Source organism: Orcinus orca, chromosome 7 (genome assembly GCF_937001465.1).
Source record: "Orcinus orca chromosome 7, mOrcOrc1.1, whole genome shotgun sequence".
Taxonomy (NCBI): domain Eukaryota; kingdom Metazoa; phylum Chordata; class Mammalia; order Artiodactyla; family Delphinidae; genus Orcinus; species Orcinus orca.
The window spans coordinates 72,843,396-72,859,335 of NC_064565.1; the positions used below are offsets into that span (position 1 = coordinate 72,843,396).

At 38.8% G+C, this 15,940-nt stretch overlaps 1 protein-coding gene across 1 annotated transcript in view; it reads left to right on the plus strand.

Moving 5' to 3' along the window:
• FSIP2 (fibrous sheath interacting protein 2) overlaps positions 1–15,940 on the plus strand; it is a 137,133-nt gene that overhangs the window by 77,606 nt on the left and 43,587 nt on the right. The window contains exon 13 of the mRNA XM_049712187.1: positions 14,080–14,116. Coding sequence (XP_049568144.1) covers positions 14,080–14,116 — 37 coding nt within the window. The remainder of the gene's footprint in view (positions 1–14,079; positions 14,117–15,940) is intronic.

A 15,940-nucleotide genomic window follows, 5' to 3' on the forward strand; every position in this document is an offset into this window, starting at 1 on the left:
GTTATATTTTCTTGGATTGATCCCTTAATCATTATGTAGTGTCCTTCCTTGTATCTTGTAACATTCTTTAAAGTCTATTTTACCTGCTTTCTTTTGATTTACATTTGCATGGAATATCTTTTTCCATCCCCTTATTTTCAGTTTGTATGTGTCCCTAAGTCTGAAGTGGGTCTCTTGTAAACAGCATATATATGGGTCTTGTTTTTGTATCCATTCAGTGAGCCTGTGTCTTTTGTTTGGAGCATTTAATCCATTCACTTTTAAGGTAATTATTGATATGTATGTTCCTATTACCATTTTCTTAATTGTTTTGGGTTTGTTTTTTTAGGTCCTTTCCTTCTCTTATGTTTCGCACTTAGAGAAGTAACTTTAGCATTTGTTGTAGAGCTGGTTTGGTGCTGCTGAATTTTCTTAGCTTTTGCTTGTCTGTAAAGCTTTTGATTTCTCTTTCGAATCTGAATGAGATCCTTGCCGGGTAGAGTAATCTTGATTTAGGTTCTTCCCTTTCATCACTTTAAATACTTTAAATATATCATGCCATGCCCTTCTGGCTTGTAGAGTTTCTGCTGAGAAATCAGCTGTTAACCTTATGGGAGTTCCCTTTTATTTTATTTGTCATTTTTCCTTTGTTGCTTTTAATAGTTTTTGTCTTTAATTTTTGTCAGTTTGATCAATATGTTTCTTGATGTGTTTCTCCTTGGGTTTATCCTGCCTGATACTCTCTGCACTTCCTGGACTTGGGTGGCTATTTTCTTTCCGATGTTAGGGAAATTTTCAACTTTAATCTCTTCAAATGTCTTCTCTGGTCCTTTCTCTCTCTCTTCTCCTTCTGGGACCCCTATAATATGCATTTAATGTTGTCCCAGAGGTCTCTTAGGCTATCTTCATTTCTTTTCATTCTTTTTCCTTTATTCTGTTCTGTGGCAGTGAATTACACCATTCTGTCTTCCAGGTAACTTATCCGTTCTTCTGCCTCAGTTATTCTGCTATTCATTCCTTCTAGTGTATTTTTCAATTATTGTATTGTTCATCTCTGTTTGTTCTTTAATTCTTCTAGGTGTTTGTTCTTTCATTCTTCTAGATCTTCATTAAACATTTCTTGCATCTTCTGGATCTTTGCCTCCATTCTTTTTCTGAGGTCCTGGATCATCTTCACTATTGTTATTCTGAATTCTTTTTCTGAAAGGTTGCCTATCTCCACTTCATTTAGTTGTTTTTCTGGGGTTTTATCTTTTTTCTTCATCTAGTACATAGTCCTCTGCCTTTTCATTTTGTCTGTCTTTCTGTGAATGTGGTTTTCGTTCCACAGGCTGCAGGATTGTAGTTCTTCTTGCTTCTGCTGTCTGCCCTCTAGTGGATAAGAGGCTTGTGCAAGCTTCCTGACGGGAGGGACTGGTGGTGGGTAGAGCTGGGTGTTGCTCTGTTGGGAAGAGCTCAGTAGAACTTTAATCGGCTTGTCTGCTGATGGGTGGGGCTGGCTTCCCTCCCTGTTGGTTGTTTGGCCTAAGATGACCCAGCTCTGGAGTCTACCTGGCTCTTTGGTGGGGCTCATGGTGGACTCTGGGAGGGCTCACACTAAGGAGTACTTCCCAGAACTTCTGCTGCCAGTGTCCTTGTCCCTGTGGTGAGCCACAGCCACTCCCGCCCCCACCTGTACAGGAGACCCTCCAACACTAGCAGGTTGGTCTGGTTCAGTCTCCTATGGGGTCACTGCTCCTTTACCTGGGTCCTGATATACACACTACTTTGTGTATGCCCTCCAAGAGTGGAGTCTCTGTTTTCCCAAATCCTGTCGAAGTCCTGCAATCAAATCCCACTAGCCTTCAAAGTCTGATTCTCTGGGAATTTCTCCTCCTGTTGCCAGACCCCCAGGTTGGGAAGCCTGCTATGGGGCTCAGAACCTTCACTCCAGTTGGTGGACTTCTGTGGTTTAAGTGTTCTCCAGTTTGTGAGTCACCCACCCAGCGGCTATGGGATTTGATTTTATTGTGATTGTGCAACTCCTACCATCTCATTGCAGCTTCTCCTTTGTTTTTCGATGTGGGGTATCTTTTTTGGTGAGTTCTAGTGTCTTCTTATTGATGATTGTTCAGCAGTTAGTTGTGATTCCGGTGCTCTCGCAAGAGGGAGTTGAGAGCACATCCTTCCACTCCGCCATCTTGAACCAATCTCCAATATCTGTCTCTAGGTATTTTTTGATTTCCTCTTTGATTTCTTCAGTGATCCCTTGGTCCTTTAGTAACATATTTTTTAGCCTCTACTTGCTTGTGGTTTTTATAATTTTTTTTTCTTGTAGTCAGTTTCTAATCTCATAGAGTTATAGTTGGAAAAGATGCTTGATATGGTTTCAATTTTCTTAAATTTAGCAAGGCTCACTTTGTGGCCCCACATATTGCCTATCCTGCAGAATGTTCCATATGCACTTAAGAAGAATGTGTATTCTGCTGCTTTTGGATGGAATGTCCTATAAATATCAATTAAGTCTGTCTGGTTTAATGTGTCATTTAAAGCCTGTGTTTCCTTATTGATTTTCTCTCTGGATGAACTGTCCATTGATGAAAGTGGAGTGTGAAAGTCCCCCACTGTTATTGTGTTACTTATGATTTCTGTTTTCCGAAGTTGGCTATTGCTTTAATTCTGATTTTAAACATATGAATACTGCCCAGCTAAGAAATTCTACTTCTAAGAATTTATTATAAAAAAATGAGAGATGTGCAGAAATGCATATATAAAGGTGTTCATCGAAACATTTGTGTTAATAAAGATTAGGCAAAAGCATAAATGCCCAATAATAAAGAATTGGTTAAATACTTTGATATAGTCATTTTATGGAAAGTGCTTTGGTTATTAAATATGGCTGTATTTTTATCTCTCTATATACCTGTATTTTCTCATTTTTATCTACCACAAATATTTTGTAGTTATATAACTTAATTGAAAAGTTTTAAAATCTGCCCAGCTCAATGCTTTGTCCAAAATTATGTTCCTTACTTGTTTTTATTATGCTTTTTTTCCAATTTGACTTTATAACTGAATAGCCAAAGTTCAGTATATGTAGACTCTAAGTTTTAATTTTTCAACTTTAGCCTTTACATCTTCTGGTTTTATGTCGTTTAGCTTAACTTCAACACCTGACACTGAGCTGCTATAGAACAGCACACAAGCCAATGGAAAGCTGTCATTTTCATTTTGAACACTGTCTGTCTCCTGCAAGCTCATATCTGAGGCCTGTACATTCTAATTAAGTATCAAGAAGGACAAGCACAACCATAAACTCAAATAACTAGGAAATATTTGAAGATGTAATCAGTTGAAACATTCCTTTTTTCATCTAGACCTGACTGCATCCTAACTCAGAGTAGGAATTTTGGCATGATTTTGCCAGGGTTGCAGCCTGTTGGCCTAAAAGCCAGAATGAATAGTATCTTTAGTATTTATAGCTCAAAAGTTGTCTCTTTGAAAGGAAGACAAAGAGGTGCCTGATTACATCATAGCTATGTGTGCCTGTGTATGCACCTGTGCGCCCACAAGTGTGTGTGCATGTGTGTCTGAGAGAGGAGGGATGGGGGAGGGGACGGAATGGAGGAGAGGGAGAGGAGAGAGTGAGAAAGTGAGTGGGATTGTGTAAAGGGTTTCTGTTATCTTTCGCACTCGGTTAATTTGCCCTTTTAAAGTTCTTATAGACTCCAATCGTTCTTCCTAGTAGATGTTCTACTTTTAATTAATTGATTAGTTGTTCAATGTCTGACTCTCTTTCTAGCAAGTAAGAGACATGAGGGCAGGAACCATGTCTCCACCCACTCCCCTCTCTCTTTCCCTAGTTCCTACCATGGTGCTTTTTGCATACGTAGTGAGGATTTAATAAATATTAGTTGAATAAATGCATGTATGGGTCTTAAAAAACCATATATAAATATATATATATATATATATTTTTTTTTTTTACCTTGTCTAACAGCTTCTGTGGCTGCTGTAGCTCCCCCACCCCCAACTGCTCCTTAAAGCCATCTTTATAGCAGGAGAGGACCATTTCCTCAAACTGAAGGAGGTGCTTGTTGGCTACTTCTGCAGCGGGAGGGTTGGCCCACCCTCCATCCGATGTGAGCTTCAAAGGTGGGACCCACTCTTCAGCCCTGTTTTACGGCAGTTAGGATCGGTGTTTGCACCTCCCTTCCTAGCTGCCCCTATGCTCTAGATAGTTCTGTGACAAAAACCAAGCATGCGTTTCACAGTCTGCAGTAACACAGGGCTGTAGCCTTTTTAGGATGTCTCATTTGGATGCCAGTGTGACTGTGGGAACTCCAGCTCTCTCATAGACAAAGTACACATCCATCTTTAATTTGTGCTACATGCTAGGCTTTGCCTCATGAAAGCTTGACGAAGGCAGGCATTTTTGTCTGTGTTGTTCACTGCTCTGTCTTCATCCTTAAGGACAGGGCTTGAATGCCCACTCTGGGCACTCAGTAACTGTTTGTGGAATGAGCGAATGAATGATGAAATATCCTTATAGCTGGTGAATGTCATCTTGTGTTTGATGTGGCATTTTGGCTATAGTTCACTCAGTTAAGAACTTGAAATGTGTACTATTTATGAAGAGGGCAATCTTTTTCTCACCCCCCTATCCCCATTACATTTCTGATACTCTGCTGCATGATCCTTCTAAACTGGATGCCATTTCTCCCATTTTCCTTTACAGAACAGACCAAACCATTAATGTTGGCAATCATGTGCTATTGAGTATGTTGTTACCAAATTTCCAAATCTTTTTCTGATCAACCCACAGAATTTACAAATATAACAAATTCACTTTTTTTATTGGTAAAATGCTATACTTTCAAATCAATGTTTTCTGTAAGAATACTGATTTTTGCTGTGTGATTCAGAAATCAGAGGACAAATGGTGATAATATATGCTAAAATTAAAATTAGTCCACCTCCTTTTATATACAAGAACCTTGTCACTTCCCAGTTTGCTTTGTCTCTCAGGAAGCTCAGAGCTAAGAGTTATGCCCACCTATTCTTACCCTCAATTTTCTGACACAGGGATTTCATCTCTATTTCTGTTCATTACTTTATTCTTTTAAACATAAAAAAATATATATGATATCATGCTTTGTCAAAAGTAACCTCAAATTCTTTTTGGTATTTGAAAAATTATAGTTAATGAGAAGAAAAATATTTAACTATTCACAGGTGCTTTTCAAAGCCTGCCTTCCTTGATGCCATCAATGCCTGCCTCTCACTCACTAGATATCAATGCTTTTCATGAGCTGGATTTCTCTATCGTCACTGGCACTGGGAAATAAGCATGTTATGCTGGAACATTAGTGTGCAGCAGAAAGAGCCCTTGGTTTAGAGTCAGAACTGGGTTCTTGTTACAACTCCACGTACTACGGGAGTGATCTTGGACAAGTCACTTAACCTCAGTTTCTCTTCTAAACATTGAGTATAAAGTCACGTGTTATACCAGCTACCTTGGGTTCTCATGATGTAAATGAGATAAGATGTGCCCATGTGTTTTGTAAATATTACAGTTGCCTACACATCTGTGTCCCCACAAGTCTGTACACTCCTTAAGATCAGGGACTACATCTTGTTCATATTTGTGTCCCTGGGGCTTGGCTTGTTGAACTGAAGACACAGAGGGCGCTGAATGTGGGTGATACTAATTTACTCATTGTTTTCTTTCAGAAAAGTTCCTCTGGAGTCTGTTCATTAATAAGCCTTCATTGGTCAGCAGATCTTAATTGAGTACCTTCTACATGCTTTCTACTACTCCTAGATTATTTATTTATTTAATCTTTTTTTTAATTGGAGTATAATTGCTTGACAGTGTGCTAGTTCCTGCTGTACAATGAAGTGAATCAGCTGTATGTATACATATATCCACTCCCTCTTGGACCTCCCTCCCACCCACCACCCCTCCCACCTATCTAGGTCATCACAGAGCATTGAGCTGAGCTCCCTGTGCTCTACAGCAGGTTCCCACTAGCTATCTATTTTACACATGGTAGTATATTTATGTCAATCCTAATCTCCCAGTTCATCCCATCCTCCCCTTCCCGCCATGTCCACACCTGCTTTCTCTATGTCTTCATCTCTGTCCCTGCGCTGCAAATAGGTTTCATCTGTACCATTTTTCTCAATTCCACATAATGCATTAATATGCAATATTTGTTCTTCTCTTTCTGACTTCACTCTGTATGACACATTCTAGGTTCATCCAAATTTCTACAAATGACCCAATTTTGTTCCTTTCTATTGTTGAGTAATATACCATTGTATATATGTACTACATTTTCTTTATCCATTCATCTATCAATAGACATTTAGGTTGTTTCCATGTCCTGGCTATTGTAAATCATGCTGCTATGAACATTGGGGTACATGTCTCATTTTGAATTATGGTTTTCTCAGGGTTTATGCCTAGTGGGATTGCTGGGTCATATGGTAGTTCTATTTGTAGTTTTTTAAGGAACCTCCATACTGTTCTCCATAGTGGCTGTATCAGTTTACATTCCCACCAACAGTGCAAGAGGGTACCCTTTTCTTCACACCCTCTCCAGCATTTGTTGTAGATTTTTTGATGATGTCCATTCTGGCTGGTGTGAGGTAATACCTCATTATAGTTTTGATTTGCATTTCTCTAATAATTGTGTTGTTGAGCAGCTTTCCATGTGCCTCCAGGCCATCTGTATGTCTTCTTTGGAGAAATGTCTATTTAGATCTTCTGCCCATTTTTGGATTTGGTTGTTTGGTTTTTTTTTGATATTGAGCTGCTTGAGCTGTTTGTATATTTTGGAGATTAATCCTTTGTTAGTTGTTTCATTTGTAAATATTTGCTCAGAATATTTCCCATTCTGAGGGTTGTCTTTTCATCCTGTTTATGGTTTCCTTTGCTGTGAAAAAGCTTTTAGGTTTAATTGGTCCCATTTGTTTATTTTTGTTTTTATTTCCATTACTCTAGGAAGTGGGTCAAAAAAGACCTTGCTGTGACTTATGTCAGTGTTTTTCCTATGTTTTCATCTAAGAGTTTTATAGTGTCCAGCCTTACATTTAGTTCTTTAATCCATTTTCAGTTTATTTTTGTGTATGGTGTTAGGTAGAGTTTGAATTTGATTCTTTTACATGTAGCTGTCCAGTTTTCCCAGCATCACTTATGGAAGATACTGTCTGTCTTCCATTGTATGTTCCTGCCTCCTTTGTCACAGATTAGGTGACCACAGGTGCATGGGTTTATCTCTGGGCTGTCTATCCTGTTCCATTGATCTATATTTCTATTATTGTGCCTGTACCATACTGTTTTGATTACTGTACTTTGTAGTATAGTCTGAAATCAGGCATCCTGATTCCTCCAGCTCTGCACTTCCTTCTCAAGATTGCTTTGCCTATTACGGGTCTTTTGTGTTTCCATACAAATTGTAAAAGTTTTTGTTCTAGTTCTGTGAAAGATGCCATGGGCAATTTGATAGGTCTTGCACTGACTCTGTAGATTGCCCTGGGTATGATAGTCATTTCCACAATATTGATTCTTCCAATCCAGGAACATGGTATATCTCTCCATCTGTTTGTGTCGTCTTTGATTCCTTTCATCAGTGTTTTATAGTTTTCTGAGTACAGGTTTTTTGCCTCCTTACTTAGGTTTATTTCCTTAGCTTCTCTTTCTGATCTTTCATTGTTAGTGTATAGGAGGTACAAGAGATTTCTGTGCATTAATTTTGTATCATGCAACTTTACCAAATTCATTGATTAGCTCTAGTAGTAGCATCTTTTCTGGTAGCATCTTTAGGATTCTCTATATATAATATGTCACCTATAAAGAGTGACACTTTTACATTGTCTTTTCCAATTTGAATTCCTATTATTTTTCTTCTCTGAGTGCCACAGGTAGGACTTCCAAAACTATGTTGAATAATAGTGGCGAGAGTGGACATCCTTGTCTTGTTCCTGATCTTAGATGAAATGCCTTCAGTTTTTCACCATTGGGAATGATGTTTTCTGTGGCTTTGTCATATATGACCTTTATTATTTTGAGGTAGTTTCCCTCTATGCCCACTTTATGGAGAGTTTTTATCATAAATTGGTGTTGAATTTTGTCAAAACCTTTTTCTGCATCTATTGAGATGATCATATGGTTTTTATTCTTCAATTTGTTAAAATGGTGTATCACATTGATTGTTTTGCGTATTTTGAAGAATCCTTGCATCCCTGGGATAAATCCAACTTGATCATGGTGTAGGATCCTTTTAATGTGCTGTTGGATTCTGTTTGCTAGTACTCTGTTGAGGATTTTTTCATTCTATGTTCATCAGTAATATTGGTCTGTAATTTTCTTTGTGATATTTTTGTCGGGTTTTGGGTGACAGTGGCCTCATAGAATGAGTTTGGGAGTGTTCCTCCCTCTGCAATTTTTTGGAAGAGTTTGAGAAGAATTGGTCTTAGCTCTACTCTAAATGTTTGATAGAATTGGCCTGTGAAGCCATCTGGTCCTGGATTTTGTTTGTTGGAAGATTTTAAATCACAGTTTCAATTTCGTTAATTGTGATTGGTCTGTTTATATTTTCTAATTCTTCCTGGTTCAGTCTTGGAAAGTTGTACCTTTCCAAGAATTTGTCCATTTCTTGCAGGTTGTCCATTTTATTGGCATATAGTTGCCTGTAGCAGTCTCTTATGATCCTTTGTATTTCTGCAGTGGAAGTTGTAATTTCTCCTTTTTCATTCCTAATTTTATTGAGTCCTCCCTTTTTTTCTTGATGAGTCTGGCTATAGGTTTATCAATTTTATCTTCTCAAAGAACCAACTTCTAGTTTTGATCTTTGCTATTGTTATCTTAATTTCTATTTCATTTATTTCTGCTCTGATTTTTATGATCTCTTTCCTTTTACTGACTTTCAGTTGTCTTTGTTCTTCATTCTCTAGTTGCTTTAGGTGTAAGGTTAGATTGCTTATTTGAGATTGTTCTTGTTTCTCAAGGTGAGATTGAATTGCTGTCAACTTCCTTCTTAGAACTGCTTTTGCTGCATCCCATAGGTTTTGGGTTGTAGTGTTTTCATTGTCATTTGTTTCTATGTATTTTTTCTTTCCTCTTTGATTTCTTCAGTGATCTCTTGGTTGTTTAGTAGTGTACTATTTAGCCTCCATGTGTTTGTATTTTTTACAGTTTTTTCCTTTAATTGATTTCTAATCTCATAGTATTGTGTTCAGAAAAGACACTTGATACAATATCAATTTTCTTCAATTTTCCAAAGCTTCATTTGTGACCCAAGATGTGATCTGTCCTGGAGAATGTTCCATGTGCACTTGAGAAGAAAGTGTATTCTGTCCCTTTTGTGTGGAATGTCCTATAAATAGCAAGTCTATCTGGTCTGTGTGTCATTTAAAGCTTGTGTTTCCTTATTTTCTGTCTGGCTGATCTGCCCATTGGTTTCAGTGGGAAACCAAAGTCCCCCACTATTATTGTGTTACTGTCAATTTCCCCTATTACAGCTCTTAGCATTTGCCTTGTGTATTGAGGTGCTCCTATGTTGGGTGCATAAATATTTGATTGTTAGATCTTCTTCTTGGATTGAACCACTTGATCATTATGTAGTGTCCTTCCTTATCTCTTGTAACAGTCTTTAAAGTCTATTTTTTCTGATATGAGTATTGCTCCTCCAGCTTTCTTTGATTTCCAATTGCATGGAATGGCTTTTTCCATCCCCTCACTTTCAGTCTGTATGTGTCCCTAGGTCTGAAGTGGGTCTCTTGTAGACAGCATAGATATGGGTCTTGTTTTTTTATCATTTCAGCCAGGCTGTGTCTTTTGGTTGGAGCATTTAATCCATTTACATTCAAGGTAATTATCAATACATATGTTCCTATTACCATTTTCTTAATTGTTTTGGGTTTGTTTCTGTAGGTCTTTTTCTTCTCTTGTGTTTCCCGCCTAGAGAAGTTCCTTTAGCATTTGTTGTAAAGCTGTTTTGGTGGTGCTGAATTTTCTTGTCTTTTGCTTGTCTGTAAAGTTTTTGATTTCTCTGTTGAATCTGAATGAGGTCCTTGTTGAGTAGAGTAATCTTGGTTGTAGGTTTTTCCCTTTCATCACTTTAAGTATTTCCTGCCGCTCCCTTCTGGCTGGCAGAGTTTCTGCTGAAAAATCAGCTGATAAGTTTATGGGGATTCCCTTGTATGTTATTTGTTGCTTTTCCCTTGCTGCTTTTAATGTTTTTTCTTTGAATTTAATTTTTGTTAGTTTGATTAATATGTGTCTTGGTGTGTATCTCCTTGTATTTATTCTGTATGGGACTCTCTGTGCTTCCTGGACTTGGGTGCCTATTTCCCATGTTAGGGAAGTTTTTGACTATAATCTCTTCAAATATTTTCTCAGACCCTTTCTCTTTCTCTTCTTCTTCTGGAACCCCTATAATTCAAATGTTGGTGCATTTAATGTTGTCCTAGAGGTTTCTGAGACTGTCCTCATTTCTTCTCATTCTTTTTTCTTTATTCTGCTCCTCAGCAGTGATTTCCACCATTCTATTTTCTAGCTAACTTATTTGTTCTTCTGTTACTGATTCCTTCTAGTGTATTTTTTACTTCAGTTATTATGTTGTTCATCATTGTTTGTTTTTTCTTTAGTTCTTCTACATCCTTGTTAAACATTTTTTGTATTTTCTCAATCCGTACCTCCATTCTATTTCTGAGATTTTGGATCATCTTTACTGTCATTATTCTGAAATATTTTTCAGGTAGCTTGCCTATTTCCTCTTCATTTATTTGGTCTTGTAGTTTTTTACCTTGCTCCTTCATCAGTAACATATTTTTTTGTCATCTCATTTTTTTTGATGGGTGGGGTTATGTTCTTCTCTTACTGGTTGTTTGGCCTGAGGCATCCAGCACTGGAGTTTGCAGGCAGTTGGGTAGAGCTGGGTCTTGGTGCCAAGATGAGGACCTCCCAGAGATCTCACAGCAATTAATATTCCTTGGGGTCTGAGGTTCTCTGTTAGTCCAGTGGTTTGGACTCAGTGCTCCCACCACAGGAGCTAAGGTCTGACCCCTGGCCTGGGAAACCAAGATCCTGCAAGCTGCGTGGCACAGCCAAAAAAAAAAAAAAAAATTGGCAACAAACAAAAAGGAGAACAACAACAAAGAATAAAAAATAAAATTAGAATAAAAAATACATTAGAAAAAATAAAAATATAAATGAAACAACAACAAGGCAAAACCAAACCACAACAGCAACCAAAAATAAAAAAGAGCCAGAAAAGACCTCGATGGGGGGTCAGGGATTAGGTGAGGGGAACAGGGCATAGGCTCAGGACTGGCATGCCGGAAAAGGCCTTGGGGGATTGAGGGACAGGGCCTAGGCTCAGCACAGCCAGGGGGCGAAGGTTTAGGCTTGGGACCCCAGGGTCCAGAGCCAATGGGGAAAATGCTGGCCGTGTTCCCTTCTGATCCCCCAAAAGTCTCTCCCCATCCCTGCTGATCCCCTCTCCATGTGTGGGCCCCTCTGAGCGTGGGAACTGCCCCCATACCCCAGCCTCTCAGGGGCACGTGTCCTGTCTTGCCTCTACTTGCTATTTTCTTAATTTTGGGGGGTTTGTTTATGTAGGGTTTTTTCCTTCTCTTCCTCTTCTCTTGTGATTTGATGACTATCTTTAGTGTTGGATTCCTTTTTCTTTTTTGTGTATGTATCTATTGTAGATACAGTTACCATGAGGTTTTGATAAAGAAGTCTATATATATGCAAGGTTGTTTTAAGTTGCTGGTCTCAATTTCCAATGCATTTCCAATATATCATGCATTTATACTCTCCTCTTCTCACGATTGATGGTTTTGATATCATATTTGTGTGTGGATGATTTCCTACCTTTATTGTTATGTTTGCCTTTACTGGTGAGCTTTTCCATTCATACTTTTCTTGTTTTTAGCTGTGGCCTTTTCTTTTCCTCCTAGAGAAGCTCCTTCAGCATTTGGCATAAAGCTGGTTTGGTGGTGCTGAATTATTTTAACTTTTGCTTGTCTGTAAAGCTTTTGATTTCTCTGTCAAATCTGAATGAAAGCCTTGCTGGTTTGAGTATTCTTGGTTGTACATTTTTCCCTTTCTTCACTTTACATATATCATACCACTCCCTTCTGGCCTGAATGTCTATGTTTGTAGTCTCCATTCCGCATGCTGCAGGATTGTAGTTCTTGCTTCTGGTGTCTGCCCCCTGGTGGGTTAGGTCGGTTCAGGGGCTCATGCAGGCTTCTTGGCAGGAGGGACTGGTACCTGCCCACTTTGGGTGGAACTGGGTCATGTCCCTCTGGTGGACAGGCCTGTGTCAAGGGGCTCAGGAGGACTTTAGCCAGCCTGTCTGTTGATGGGTGGGGCTGTGTTCCCATCCTGTTGGTTTTCTGGCCTGAGGCATCCCAGCACTTGAACCTGCAGGCTAATGGGTGGGGCCAGGTCTCAGTGCCAAAACGGTGACCTTTGGGAGAGCTCATGCTGAGGAATTTTCCCAGGGTCCTCTGCCACCAGTGTTCTTGCCCCCCAGTGGGCCACAGCTGACCCCCAGTAGACACTCCAAGACCCACAGATAGGTCTGGCCCAGGTTCCTACAGAGTCACTGCTTTGCCCTGGGTCCCTGTGCACATGAAACCTTGTGTGCACCCTCCAAGAGTGGAGTCTCTGTTTCCCCCAGTCCGATGGAGCTCCTGCACTCAAGACCTGCTAGCCTTCAAACCAAATGCTCTGGGGGCTCCTCCTCTTGGTGCCAAACCCCCAGGCTGGGGAACCTGATGTGTGACTCAGAACTCTCAGTCCTGTGGGAGAACCTCTGTGATATAATTAAGTTTCCAGTTTGTGGGTTGCCAACCTGGTGGGTATAGGATTTGATTATATTATGAAAGCACCCCTTCTACCATCTTTTTGTGGCTTCTTCTTTGTCTTTGGATGTAGAATATCTTTTTTGATAGGTTCCAGTCTTTTCTGTCAATGGTTCTTCAGCCATTAGTTGTGTTTTTGGTGTTTTCATGAGAGAAGGTGAGCTCAAATCCTTCTACTCGGCCATCTTGCCACCCTTCTGAGGGAACCCATTTAACTGTATACATGTTCTTCTGAGATCTTGGGAGAACACAGTTGATGAGTAGGCTATCACTGATTTCAGTCCAAGTTTGTTTCCTCTGCGTGTGGTCTTCTTCACAGGTCAGTGATGCTCACTGCTATTGGAGCAGGATCCCAGCTCTCATCACTGCACAACACAAACTCAGTGTCTAATTTTATAATGTAAAGTACAGGCCTAGAAAAAGTAAAAAAGGTATATCAATTATCTCTTAAGAAAGCAGGAAGAAGGTAAGCAAAGGACCTATGTTGAAATTTTTGAAAATAAATATCTGAAATATACAAAAATAAATCAGAACTAAAGTCTTAGATCTTGTTTCATTAACTGTATGTTATTCTATATTTTTCATTGAGTTCTTTAATTTTTACAATTCAGAAAACTATGTTGTTTATTTCATTAGTATCATGATAAAAAATCTAATTAGAACACATGATAGAATATTGTCATACATAGAAAAGGGCTACATCTAAATTAGTATTTAATATGGCTAGAAATTTATGATTTTAACCCGTAGTTATTAAATAGTCACCACTTAATTCCTTACTACTGTTTGATGAGAGTGTGGGTAGGACTATGGGATTTGAAAGGATAAGTAAGAATTATCCGGAAGCTCTTGTCAGATTGTCTTGCTACCTCATGTGTCTTTTAGCAAACAGAAAGGACTAGCTCACTGTCTCCCTCCAAGTCTGTGGCCTTCCCCAGAGAACCTCAAAGCAGGAATGGTTAACATGGGTCAGAATTGGAATTTTCAAATAGACATACTTTTTATGCAGCAGCCACAATTCTACTCCTCTGAGTAATAAATCATGTGGGCCAAAATCAAAGAAGGAAGAGAAATAGGTGGTGGGGGTGGACAATAAAAAAGTTTATTCTTTTGAATTTCTTTTAAAAATCTCTTAAAGAGAAAAAACTGATTCACTGATTAGAAGTTTTGGAAAAAGCTACATAAATTCGTGACCCTAAATAATAACTAAATCATCAACCTTTCTTGACTTTACAGACAACAGAATCTCCTACAAAACTGCTTGCAAGAAAAAGTATGTATCATAAAACTCATTGATAAAGCAGCATATTAACGATACTCTTGTATGTGTCATAATAGGAAAAAAACTATGAATCAAACAATGAGTAATCATTTATTGATATTAGTGTCCCTCTTTGCCCTTTTTTTCTTCTTTAATAAGTTTACTTTAAGTTAATTCTTAGATTTCACAGTAGTCTAAAGTTCTCATCAATATATAATTTTGCCTGTTCAGGAAGATGTCTCATGGGGATGAGCAAGAAGTCAGGGAAGGGTCATTAAGGGACCTAGCCATCAAATAATCATAAACCCAGTCTGTCATGGGAAGCCATTAACAAAATCACTTCACAGACTTGGCTAATGAGTTGGGATGCCTGGGTTTGTCTCTAGCCAGTTTGGTGGGAAGCACCCAGTTACATAGAAAGGACCTGGTCACCTATGAGCTGAGACTTGGATAAGAGGGTATTTTTATAAGGCCTAATTCTGGATCCAGTCAGACCAGTTAGGAAAGAGAGAGGTTTGAAAACAACATATATTCTGACATACTTTTTCACATGGACTCAATTCATAGAACATGTAGCAAAATGAAAACTTTGATTCAGGAGAATGTTTCTCAGTTTAATATAATGGAAAGCAACTGCAAACTAGGTTCTATTTATCGTATTTTACTACATAGAAAATTTTAGGAATATCTTTCATATATCAAGGTTGGAAACTTTTTCTCATACCTAGCCTAAGAGTAATAATGTAGGGCTACTGTTTATTATCTCTGGTACTAAGAAAAATAATATATGTTGAATGTCTTAGTTTATATGTCATAGTAGATTAGAACAGTTGCTTTGTTCTTAAAATATTAGATTTTGGATGTGATTATATAAATATTATATGACATATATGCTATCGCCCAAAATATGTTTTTCAGACCACTAGCCATTGTCTGTATAATAAATGCAAAAATGTATTAGGAGATTCAGGGATTAGAGCAGAATAAAATAGCTTTCCTTGGGGTGCCCGTAAACAGTCTTTAATATGTCAGGAGAGAGTATGCTACATAGGTGTTAACTTATTTTTCAATGTTGGTCTGAAATGGGAATAATTCTAACTAACTTAAGGCAATATTTTGGGTGTGAACAGCTCCATTACAGGAATCCTATTCTTTATCCTCCTGCCTACAAGCCAGCCTTCCAGGCTTTGCTGCCAATTACTTGTACTTATTGCTTTTTGTTTTAAGAGTAATAACAATTTAAAACATACTATTAGTTTATTATAGGCAAGAGGATGTTTTGTGAGTCCAAAATATATTTTCAGGGGCTTCCCTGGTGGCCCAGTGGTTGAGAATCTGCCTGCCAATGCAGGGGACGCAGGTTTGAGCCCTGGCCAGGGAAGATCCCCCATGCCATGGAGCAACTAAACTACTAAGCCTGCGCTCTAGAGCCTGTGAGCCACAACTACTGAGCCCACACGCCACAACTACTGAAGCCCATGCACCTAGAGCCCATGCTCTGCAACAAGAGAAGCCACTGCAATGAGAAGCCTGTGTACCCCAACGAAGAGTAGCCCCCGCTTGCTGCAGCTAGAGAAAGCCCGCACACAGCAATGAAGACCCAATGCAGCCAAAAATAAATGAATAAAAAAAATATTTTTTTCAGTACATAATTTGAGGTATATAGAAACAGATAGATTTTGTTTCTACTGTTGGTCCAGTTTAAATGTAGGACAGCACCACTGACCACTAAGGAAACTGTTATTCAAATCTGGTCCCTGAGTTGTTATTTCCAGCTCAAAATGAGGGATTCTCCAACACCTATTCTTGCTCAGCCCTCCTGACTGACTCTTTGAG